This window comes from Alosa alosa, chromosome 16 (genome assembly GCF_017589495.1).
Source record: "Alosa alosa isolate M-15738 ecotype Scorff River chromosome 16, AALO_Geno_1.1, whole genome shotgun sequence".
Taxonomy (NCBI): Eukaryota; Metazoa; Chordata; class Actinopteri; order Clupeiformes; family Clupeidae; genus Alosa; species Alosa alosa.
In genome coordinates this window covers 12,864,240-12,876,740 of record NC_063204.1, presented here as the reverse complement: position 1 = coordinate 12,876,740, position 12,501 = coordinate 12,864,240, and the positions used below count along the sequence as shown (strand labels likewise).

Genomic DNA, 12,501 nt, shown 5'->3' with positions numbered 1-12,501 from the left:
ATTTGTTCAATGTAATCAGAGGGTCAGCTCTGCTAAGGTCAGTGAGGGTCTTACAAACAGGAGGATGTTGTCCTTATTGAGAGCAGCGGTGTGGAAAGAGAAACTGGCCAGTCCATCAGAGTCAGTGGTGATGCTCATCAGGGGCTCTTGGTGTGCATGTAAATACAGATAGACTGGCTTATATGCAACACTTGTTCCATTAAAATGCCTCATTCTGATCTGTGGTAGCAGAGCAGAGAGGACAAAGCAAGAGTGTAATATGCAAATAGGCAGGCAGGGAAATTCACAAAAGAAGTTTTAGTCCAGACCATACCTTTCCCTCCACAACTGATCCATATTCATACACGTTTGGGGTCTCTTCAAATGTGATGCTTCCAAGGGAGTAGGAAATCCAGATTCTTGCAGTTATGGACTTGCTCACCTCTGAAATTGTAAAAATAATGATTTACATTTATTCATTTAGCAGACATTTTTATCCAGAGAGACATATCTCAATTATATCACAAGGGCAACTTGGGGTTGCCATGCCATGTGCCATGCTCAAGGGCACAACGGTGGAAGCTGGATATTGAACCCACAACTTTCCTGGCAACTGCAGGCTTTCCTAGCTCCTAATGACCACTATGCTACCATCGCCCTAACAACAACAACAACAACTCTAGCATCAGTCCAAATCCATATCATAACCCTTACAGTATGTGTGGATTTGTTATTCCATCATGGCTGTTTTCTGTGTGTGTGTGTGTTTGTGGATGCTGTCCTATATGAATGGGCATCAGGAAGCAATAAAATATGCTTTTCCTCTTTATCATTTACTCACCTGTTTCCTCCTCAATGACTGTGGCATTGAAATCAAGAGCATCGTCTAGCTTTGTAGCAAAGCCACTGTCAGTAAAAAATGTCATGTTGAACACATGAGAAGCACAGCCTGAATCACCCATCTGTGGGGATGAAAACAGGTTAGTTACATAGAGCCCTTCAGACACTTTAAGGGCTGAGTATACTCGACACAGTCGTCACTGTGTGCACCAGTGTGTCAAAATGATGTTGTGATCCCTCTGAATTTCAACCCAATTCAACAGGTCATACATCCCTTTGTTTGCAACTTGCAAGCACGCGCACACACACACACACACACACACACACACACACACATGCACACAAATGCACACACTTGCAAGCAGGATGGACTAGCTAGAAGTCAGGATCAGTGTGCCTCTTAAGGCTAGCCTAGAAATCTAGACGCACCCTAGCGGCAGAAAATTACATTTGCTGCCAGGGCTAGTCTAGCAACTCTCCGTTGGCTTGTGAGCTGGAAAAATTACATTTCTATCAGGCCAATCAAATCGTGTATAGAGACGTTAGGCAGGCTTAACATAATCATTGATGGCAGAGTTGCAACGGTTTGACTTGAATTCCTGGCTATTTGAAAACAAAGAAGATGGATATTGCTATTGGCGAACAGCGTGACACGAGATAAGTTTTTTTTAAGTTGGCAAAAGTTTGAACTAGCCAACTAGCTCCGCTGGTGGGAAAACGCATGGGTGGGAACGCATGAGCTGTCCTATTGCGTGCAGAGGGAATTTGAAAGACAACCGTTTATCCCGCCCCTCGGACTGAGCACTGCCAACGGTGAGTGCCCAGACCCTACATTTTAATGTGGTTCTGGCTCGTCAGGCTATCTTAAGGCATCAGGTACCACATTTTTGCTTGAAGGTGCAGTCAGTGATTGCAGAAGACGTCACATTAATCATGACCTGCTCAGAGTGTGTCAGAAGAGTTTATGTGCCATCAAAATGATTCTGGAACTGTTACTTTTAGGTATGAAAATATTTAGGGGGCTTTAAGGCATCCATTGTATTTTTTTAAGCATTCATCAGGATGACAATGTAGAGTAGGCAGGGAGTGAGTGAAGTGTGGGGTGGGTTCTGAAGACTACATTAGGTTAGATTCGAACCTGGGTCCGCATGGGCACCTGACCAGAGACCTACCTCCAGGGAAGCATTGAGACACAGAGGACTGAGGGTTTCACCCAGGCTCAGCATCCAGGCTCTCGCATGACGGCACAAAACCATTAAAACCAAACCTGGGACAGGCAGCCCATAAGTGTATCTGAGAACAGAGCCTTGCTTTAGAATTGGGGTTAGAACTCCAAAGAATCATAATGTATGTGTACATGAATGTGTGCGCATGTGTGTGTGTGTGTGAGAGAGAGAGAGAGAGAGAGAGAGAGAAAAAGGAACTGAGTGTGCATGAAGAGACTCACTTTCCGCACACCTTTAGCTCGAGGACATCTAAGCCGACACTGACCACAAAGGGATGGTCTGTTGTTACCTCAAACTTAGGCAGCACTAAATCAGAGGGAGTTTATTTCAAGGAACATGCCAACATTTTGGGAAATTAGCTTATTCACTGTCTCCCCCAGAGTTACATAAGATGATACATACCCTTCTTCTTCTGTGCGTGCAGTTACTCAGTCTGAAGCACCCATTGTTAGCATAGCTTCGCATAGTGAATTGAAGTGGGCAGTTCCAACTAGCCATAGCACCCAAAGGTGACAAAAGAACACTACAACACTACAAAAGAACTTTACAACATACAAACTACAGATAGGCAGTTTTCTAAGCATATTCAAACTTGGAACTATGTTTTCATTTAGGAAAAGCACTGCTACTTGGGTGGAGTGATTTGCACACAGCACCTGAAAAGCGGCAGTAGCAGTGCTTCGTCTGAATGAGAAGGTAGTTCCAAGCATGTATAACCTATGATTAGAAAATCGCTGCATTTGCATTTGCATTTTACATTGAAATTTGTACACGTTGTATTTACTGTATACTAGTTACAACATGTAAATAGAACAATGTTTGAGTTATTTCGTAGGGATGGGCAGAACGAGGCTTTGTGAAACAACGAAACGTTCGAAGCAATTGCGCCGGAATGTGTCGAGGTTTCGAAACAATCCGACACACGTAACTCCATGGTGACATCTAGTGGCCAGTTTTGCTAACATCACATTTTGACCGTGAAGCACAACTGCTTCAGACGAAGAATATAAATAGCCAACATGGAACATAAGATTTCGGCCCACAGCCAATGGTTTAGTGGTTAACTCATTTTATTCCGGCGGAGCGGCCGGTGTTCGACTCTCTGCTGGTGCTTAGAAATTTCAGACTAGTATATGCGTTCAGTACCTAGAGCATTTTTATATCTGCCAGTTAGATGTTTTGTTATTTCAGTTTCATAGTACATTATCCTTTGGAATATGCTGGAGAGGAAAATGCTACAATGGTTTTAAAATGTAGGCTATGCTTATGGCCCAGGGTTTTTTTTTGGGAACATGTTGTAGGGAAATAAAGGATACATGTGAAGCAGGTTAGACTAATCAGGTACAACATGGGAAAAATAAACAACACATTTTTTGTATGTCAACATACAATTTTATTTAGGAATAACAGTTCTTCTTCCGTCTTGGCATTTAATCTGTTTCTTGTTTTTGAATAAACCTCCCCAGCCTTGGAAAAAAATCTTTCACAAGGCACACTTGTTGCTGGCATGCACAAATATTTTTTTGCCATCACAGTTAGGTTTGGATAAACCACTCTCCTCTCCTGCCAGTATTTCAAAGGGTCAGCTGTTCTTGAAATAAAGGCATCAGTCATATATTTTTTACTTCTGCTACTATCTAAATATTAACGTCACTAGACTATATCTATCTAAACTATCGCTTACTGTCTGTCTCTAGCCTGTCAATTAATCTATATCCAGGGCTGCCAACTTTTCAAAAAACCTTGGAGTGAGATTTGGTGGGGCCAACCAAAATTTTGCTGCGGAAATTTTTGTTTGGCTCATTCAGCATTATTACCGTACAGTAAAAAAAAACGTACATCAGTGGTTCTCAGGTGTAGGGACCAGGGTCCCAGAGTTTAATTAACATTGGTATCAAAGGGATCTACTACTAGGACCTCGGCCTGAACCTGCATTCATCTGATGCTGTGTCATCCTAAGGGTGTTTTGTAAGAATTTAAGAAATGTTTGTATATTTTAACTTTTAAATGCATCAATCAGGTGCACTTTCAAAATAAATTCAGGGGTCAGACTTATTTTTATGGAAAGATTTGTGCTGTAGCCTAAACTATTTTGCACTTATAACCATGCACACACAGGTGGAATAGTTATGGTGATATTGCAGTAAGTTCACAACCACAAAACATAAATGCTACAATTCACAGTTCAGAAATGCGTGTACATTTTGCAGAAGTGGTCATATGTTATTCAGCTAGTTCATTTAAGATAAGATATTGGTCATTGTAATGGCCATCTAGCCTATAGCCTACTGTACATGCTCTTCCTTTTTTTCAGGATGTACCCATATCTGGGAATGTATGATGTGAATGTTAGCATATGGCTTATGTCAGGCTTTATATCAATATTTGTGTCTCATAATTTGATTTTCTTCATATTTTTGCATTAATGTCACTAGGAAGCATGCCAATAGAAATATATTAATTTATCTGTTTAAGTGGGATTGGCTGGAACCTGACAATATAAGAACCATGATAGTGGGATAATCTATGGCTGAACAATTTACAAAACTGTAATGTACTGACAAATAGTTTATATTAGAATACATTATAATTTCGCCCCAATGAGACTATGTAGAAATGTGTTGCAATTTCAAAACCGGATTACTCAGGAACCACTTATTGCACAGAGGCATGCTTTATATCCTCGTATTCGGTACGGTTTGCTGTTTATTGTGACATTGGGTTTTCCATGTGTTGTGTGAAGGGTTAGTGAAATATTTAACCGAGAGTAATGGCTGTGCTCTGTGTGCAAAATGCAAATATGCTTAGCCTAAATTGCATGTCAGTTCAATGTTAATTTTCTCGCGAACCATTATCACAGCAACTTGGCGCTATCTTTGGAAAGCTTAGATTCCGCTCGTTCACATGATGTGTGATATGTATAGGTTTAGTTTAGTTGAACCTCATCTGCCAGGTATTTGACCTACCAGGTTGACACTTCAGCGTGAAAAATACTCAGTAATACTCACAGCATACCTGAAGCCGGGGAAATGCGCCTGGGATGGCTTCTGAAGTAGCATCGTAAATTTAGAAAATTCCAGACAGGGGGTGCTCTTGAACCCTCTCACCGTCTCTGAAAGCATAACTAGTCGATCAGTGGCTCAACAGGTAGATCTATAGATAAAACTCATTTTTCAGGCATCTGACCGACCGGGTGGACACTTCAGCGTGAGAAATCGGGGGTGTGGCGTGTGAGCGTGTGAAACTAATCAAATGTGTGTGTCTCACGGCCAATGTGTGAGAGTTGGCAGCTCTGCTATATCACTAACCTATCAATCACAAGAATGCACTATAAATCGCTATATCTCTATATGTCTCTATATCTCTTAAAATCTCTCTCCTCACAAAAAAAACACAAAGATAGGATGTGTTTGAATGACTTTTAAGCATTCTGGGACTTTGTCATTTAGATCAAACAGGTGTTTACTCGGGTAATTGGCTCGCGGCAAGTGTGCCACCTGTCCAAACCAAATCTTTTAAGCCTCCTCACTAAACCATGGTCACGTGACATGGGCGTTTTGAACCACACTTCGAAACACTTGCGTTTCGGAAGCTCGACACTGTTTCGAAACGTCAGCTTCGAGCGTCACATCCCTATTATTTCGTCACTTTTGGGAGATAGGCTAGTTAGAACTGCCCACCTCAATGAGCTATGCTAATGGTGGGTGCTTCAGACTGAGTTACTGCACACATGGAAACGAGAAGGGTATGTATCATCTCAGGGGCGCCGCTATGGTTGTATTCTATAGTACGCACCATGGCCCAGGGCGCTATTTTAATGCACCATTTTAATGCAATTTGGGTGGGACAGAAATACCTTTACAGAGCAAGCAGCTCTGGCCATATCGGCTCTGGCTCACATGACGTGAACATTGCTTTAAATGCATTATACCCAACACTACCCAACACATGAACAAGGGAAAGAAATGAAAAAAGAAACCAATGAGCTTATGTCGCGATTTGCGAGAGGCCTAGAGAAAAGACAGCTATGTAACCTAACAATAAGGATTTGCCTACACTGCTGTTTGTCCCAAACTTTGAGACGATCCATATTTTAGCCTACACATTACCTGAATCTTATCAATCTTGAAACCCGAACTGCAATGTTCCAAACAGAGTGACTCTATGCAATGCCTAATCTCACTGTAACTATAACTGCTATTTTTACTATTTTTAACTATAAGCTATTTTTATTGTTGTAATACTGAATGATTTCATGAATAAAGCGTTGAAAAATTGTACGCACATGCGTACAGGATTACGGCTGGCGGCGCCACTGTATCATCTTATCTAACTCTGGGGGAGATGGTGAATAAGCTAATATCCCAAAAAGTGGGTGTGTTCCTTTAAGATGTGTACAAATAGTATAGTACCATATTTCTTTACAGTAAACAGCTGAATTGTCAGACATAGGCCTACTGTATTTCTACACGTTAAAGAGCTAGGTTGTCAGATTTCTTCATATTAAAGAGCTGGGCTATCGGACATACCGTACTTCTTCACTCTAAAGCCATGGGTCGCCGTGGCATGGTCCTGATTGGTGTAAACGTAGAAGAAGTAGGCCCCCTCCGGTGCTTCTGAGCTCAAGGTGTGGGAGAGAGCCAGGATCTGGCCCTGTGACGAGTAGTTCAGCCACTGCCCAATCCTGGTCCCTCCACTATTCTGTTTAAACAGGACAAGAGGTGAATCAGAGACTCTTACAGCTGAGACTCTTACATGTTTATATTGCAGTGGATGATCTACAAACACTTCTGATATACAACAATATGCTCATGCAATAATGGATTGTGTTACCTTAAGTTCCACAACTGGATACTGCAAAAGTAGGAAAAAGAGATGTTACAAGGACAGTTGTGAATAAAGTAATCAAACATATTGTCAATTATTTGTAGTCGCAGGGCATGACATCATAAAAGTTAAATGTGTTAAAGTCCTCCTCTGGTATGCATTTAGATTTCATTGGCTGAAGCACAGAACAAGTGGTTTGAATCACTAGCCCACATGATTGCGGGCTACTCCAGCAGCTGCTGACTGGGGAACAGATTTGGGTTGGCTCTTGGTCCGATACATTCTGGACTTGGCTGATATTTGGGTTAACCAATTTGGGATCAACACACAGCACCTGAGTCAGGTTCTTTATGCGACAAACCAAAGTCCATGAGGCCAGTGTTGACATTTAAGTAAGGCGGAGATCACAGCCAGCAGCAAGTGGCAGCAGCAAGCGTAACACAACGCTCAGACCATAATAAGTTCTACCTCGTTCCTATGGTAACACAAATGGTTTGCCTTAACTGACAATTGAATACACCCATGCTGCGCTTTGAAAGTTGAACCAAGTTCAACGCTCAGCTTGTTCAACCGCTGGCCGCTGGCTAATGTGATCCCCGCCTAAAACCTTTGGTTACATTCAGTTTGCATAGGATTGTCACATAGTGGGAGCTCTCTTTGCCTCACCTCTCCATTAACTGCGATAAACTTTGTGTCCAATGAGATCACTCTGAAATGCACTGCAGAAGATGACTGTTACAATCAGATCTGTTAAGGCAGGTATGCTGTGTGAAGCCCTCTGCACCTTCCTCTCCACTTACCTGTTTGGCCAGGTGTGTATATAGGCTTATCTGTCTGAATAAAGGTGATGGGAGCTGGTTTGGGGTTGAATAGGACTTTTCTTTCCTCCATCAGATTAAATGTTTGACCCTTGACCTCTACACGGATCTTCTGGACGGACATGGTCATCACCACAGGAGCCTGGAGGGGAACATGAAAACATGCCCTTATCTTGTGTCCCAACTTTTTCATCAGGACAAAAGTCTAGAGGAGAAAGTAAAAACACCTGCTATTTTGCTCAAACTCTTTCATCAGCTCAAGAGCCAAGGAGAAAATAGAAACATCTCCCGATCTTCTGAAAATCACCACAGGAGTCTACAGGGGATTTACAGATCTTTTGATTGATGCATTGTACACAGCTAACCCTGCTCACTATCACTGCTTAGAGACATTGGCACAACTTTCACTGCCTAGAGACACTGGCACAGGTAACACTGCATAGAGACACTACCTGAATAGAGACACTGGCACGGGTAACACTGCATAGAGACACTGGCACGGGCAACACTGCATAGAGACACTGGCACGGGTAACATTGCAGGCAGCTATTTTGGGCACACTGCGTGTGTGCAAGGCTTCTTGACACCAAGCTTGGCACGATTGCCACAATGTATGCAACATACCACAAGATTGACACAATGTATTCATATGTCGACTTTTGGCAGCAGAAGGGGCAGTACATGGGTAGAAAACTGCCATATTGGCATTACACTAACTAAACTAAGACAATGACTGACCTGAATCTGGAAGCAGCGGTGGAACTCAGTGTCTGCTGGCTCCTGTAGCAGCAGTGTGTTGTTGTCCTTATGGTTCAGGTAGATGGACATGACAGTGGGCTCAGCTGAGGGCTTTAAAAAGCTCACACACACTTTAGCATGTGAGCCAGAATTTATGGATGCAGGGAACGTCACAAGAAAAGACCTGTGGAGATGCACAGCGACTCACTAGATTTACCCACCACTCACTGGTGAACTGTGTCATGAATAAGGCTGTGAATGACAACAGACTACAGTTGACAACAGACAACAGACTGTGTCTATGGTGTGTGTGTGTTTGTGTGTGTGCGCGTGTGTTCTTTGTCATTTGGGACCCTACCAAGATACCGCCAGCCTCCTAGCGGGTGACCAAGTAAAGAGTATAATCAGACTGAAATCAGATTATTCGTTTGCATGTAACCCCACACTGTGTCTTGTTGTTTGTGTGAACATATAGGGCTGTGTGTGCATTGTAAAAAGTCCTGCCATGTATTGGTTATTCATTTAGCAAACACTTTTATAAGCAACTTACTGTATGTCAAATATCTTAGTAGGAAGAAAAGATATCCGCACACTGCCTTGTATGCTCCCAGTTTAATGGCAGGTTACAATGTTTCGACCACTCAGGTCTTCATCAGGTATCTGACCTGAGTGGTCAATGTTGGCACCGGCTTAATATAGCCAACAGGGAATGTTCCCAAAAGCTTCCCTAAACAGTTGCACAAAAACAGCTGTAACGGGGCGTTCTGGGAACCTTCTCTGAAGGCTACACAACACAATACCTTTAGAGCAGTGTTTCTCAAACTTTTTCAGACCAAGGACCACTTAACCAAAAAAAAAAAAAAATCACGGACCACCTAGCTAAAAAAAATAATAGTAGACCTACTTCAACAGTATATTGCACAATAGGCTTACTCACTGAACACTCATACTCAACTTACTTGTTATCTTTGCACCTTGCTTATTGTGTCAGAGTGCTTATTGTGTCTGAGGATTCATATGATTTCAAGTGGCATAGCTTACATAGGCAGTGTTGCAGAACTGTTTGAATTTACAAACAAGTTGGTTCAATATGGCAAACAACTCATCTATATTATATTTTACCACGTCTGCTCGCTGACCACTTGGGATAGCTTGCGGACCACCAGTGATCCCCGGACCACACTTTGAGAAACACTGCTTTAGAGGACATTCTTAGAACGTCTTTTAAGTGTGTGAGTGTGTGTGTGTGTGTGTGTGTGTGTGTGTGTGTGTGTGCAGCTTCACTTACGGCCTTGGTGCTGGGTTAGCGTAACCCACGGCAGCCAGCAGCCCCAGGGCAGTGCAGATCCTCCAGAGGAACATTCTTCTGTGTCTCCAGGGGTTTGGACACAAGACTCACTGCTGTAACGGTCACCACTGGTACTAGGAAACATCCCATTCCCCTGATACCTTTTCCTGTTAGCCCCCTAAATCATTAACTTTGGGACAATATTGTCTTTCCACATTTGGCAGTTAATGATGTCAATACACTCTATAACCTACAAGTCTAAACTCCTGAGGGACTGGATTGCAGGCAATTGAAAAATAAAAAGATACACCTGAAGGTATACCTGACGAAGACCTCTGGTCGCAACGTTGTGTTAATAAACCACTCTGGGAGCTTATAGAAACAGTGTGCGGGTATCTTTTTATTTTTCAATTGTTGGCTAAGCCTTATACCCAGCACCTGTTTAAATTTGCAGATGTGCGTGCACTCCACTCTTTGAGGACTGGATTGCAGGACCATGCACTTCCACTCTGGGCAGCCTCCTTCTTTGAAAAACATTTCATGTTGATTGATTTCTAGTGTATGATATAATAATAATATTTTTAATATAAACAGTAAAAACAATTATTGCTTTTATTGTTTTTACTGTTTGCTTATTTTACTGTAAAGCACTTTGGTAGGACACTGGCTATTTTAAATGTGATAGGCCTAGATAAAGCTGACATTGACATTGATATAATATTATTCATATCAAGCTACCGCATGTGGCATTGACTTAATATGTTATTCTGATCGTTCTTAAAACGTAGAGCTAAAATGTGCTGTATTTTTCAGTGTATTACTGGTAGGAAGTCTGACCTTTACCAAAAGGATGACCCAGATTTGGTGCCATCTGTTGGACTGACAGGTCAGCAAGGAGGAACCTCGGTCACCCAAAGAAACAGGGAACTCACGCTACAAGCGTCACATGAATCAAACCCAGCAGAGACTGGAGGCTGAAGCTACTGCTGCTGCTGCTGAGACTGATGACCCCAACACAAGTGATTATGTCAGCGATAATTTGTGCTGTACAGGGACTCAAACTGAATTGACTGGTGATGTAATTGAGGCTATGAACACTGAACTCCAAAGTCTTAGAACTGAAAACATTCAGTGATGTTGCACATTTGTTCACTTCCTATGACCAAAGGGCCTTTGTTGATAAGGATGGAAAGTTATTATTTTTCACTGGCCTACATACATACCAGATACTGTTAGTACTCTTCACATTCCTTAGTTCCCACCTCCCTGTGAAGAAGTCACTTGATAAGTTTAAGCAGTTGATGCTTACATTGATGCATCTAAATGTTTCCTCAACTTTCCTGTCATATGCATTCAATGTGTCAATAGTTACTGCTACAAGGATATCACCGATGTCATGTTTATTCGCAAGAAGCCAATTATCATATGGCCAGAAAGAGAACAGTTTAAAACAAAAAAAAACATGCCAATGCAATTCAGGAAACATTTTGGGAAAATATTTGCTGTTATTATTGACCGTTTTGAGGTTTTTATAGAATGTCCGTCTATAGCCAGAGCAAAAACATGGTCTTCCTACAAGCACCATAACACAGTTCAATTCTTGATTGGTATTACAATCCCCAGGGCACAGTCTCCTACAATTCAAATGCATGGGGAGGAAGAGTAGCAACAAAAACATAACTGAAAGCTGTGGCTTTTTGGACAACATACTTGGTGATCTAGTTCTTGCTGACCATGGCTTAAATATTCAGGCCACTTTAGGTTGTAGAATGGCTCATGTACAAATTCCAGCCTTCACTCCTGGAAAGTCACAGTTACAGTAGCTCCTGTTCACTTAGAAACCACAAGGAAAATTGCCCACGTCAGGATTCATGTTGAGCGTGTGATTGGTTGTGTGGGCCAGAAATACTATTTTTTTTTGGGGGGGGGGGGTCTTCTTGTCCAACATCAGTTCCTGAACTCACAAATGCTCATCTCAATCAAAGGGCAAAAAGGGGGGGGGGTCAATTAATTTCTTGATGTGTAGATAGTGATGGTTATTGTAGCATATAAGATTGGACTTGTCTGTTCTGGTAAACTTTTGTCCATCAGTAGTGGATTTTTACCTACTGTAAGTATATTTTTATATGCACTTTGGCAATAGAAAATATAAATGAATCCATGTCTCTGTGTCTATATACAGTAGGCTAAAATTATATAAATGATTGTTAATTTACAGTCATTAAGCCATTGTATTGTTGTGGAAGAGAACACACAGCATTTCACTATCATCAGAACACAGATTTATTAAAGGAAAAATAAAGTATCAGTGAAACTTCACAGCAGCCAACTAAAAAAGTTTTATTTTTTGTTTTATTACTTTGGAGGTTTCTTTCTTTTTTGGAAGAGACTGGGGTAGCTTTTGGCTCTGTGGGCAATACCAGGTTCCCTTTGGTGCAATCATAACATTAATACATGAGTAGTGAAACCAATTAATATGACATTTTGCATTGTCCCATATAGAACCATCTTTCTAAACTCAACCTGGCCACAGAAACACCAGGTTCTTTCTTGGCCACTGGCACTTGCAGCACAATCAGAGCCATGTGATTCAACTGAGGCAAATATTCCAGGTTGTAAGGACACAGTGGCCATGGTAGATGAAAGCTTTGTGTAAAACTTGCCAACTAACTCTAGAATAATGTCTGTCGAAAATGTTCTTGCTTTTCATACCTCAGAACTCCAAATCAAATAAAATCTGCTCAACATGCAAATCCGTTTCTGTCCAAACAACAAAATGGGCAGA

The 12,501-nt window shown here is 41.7% G+C and overlaps 1 protein-coding gene and 1 long non-coding RNA gene across 3 annotated transcripts in view; one reads left to right on the top strand and one right to left on the bottom strand.

Moving 5' to 3' along the window:
* Positions 1–10,092, bottom strand: part of LOC125309296 (alpha-2-macroglobulin-like protein 1) — a 36,817-nt gene extending 26,725 nt beyond the window's left edge. The window contains 11 exon segments of the mRNA XM_048266102.1: positions 55–219; positions 314–423; positions 821–941; positions 1,992–2,112; positions 2,267–2,351; positions 6,575–6,746; positions 6,879–6,899; positions 7,539–7,591; positions 7,673–7,832; positions 8,429–8,612; positions 9,717–10,092. Coding sequence (XP_048122059.1) covers positions 55–219; positions 314–423; positions 821–941; positions 1,992–2,112; positions 2,267–2,351; positions 6,575–6,746; positions 6,879–6,899; positions 7,539–7,591; positions 7,673–7,832; positions 8,429–8,612; positions 9,717–9,790 — 1,266 coding nt within the window. The 5' untranslated portion in view covers positions 9,791–10,092.
* On the top strand, positions 7,499–11,031 carry LOC125309298. 2 transcript variants are annotated; one of them, XR_007196102.1, is made up of 4 exons: positions 7,499–7,684; positions 7,767–8,119; positions 9,707–9,847; positions 10,603–11,031. It is a non-coding gene; the product is annotated as an uncharacterized LOC125309298 (long non-coding RNA). The 2 variants fall into 2 exon arrangements; XR_007196101.1 differs by having other exon boundaries at positions 10,530–11,031.
* The last annotated feature ends 1,470 nt before the right edge of the window (positions 11,032–12,501 follow it).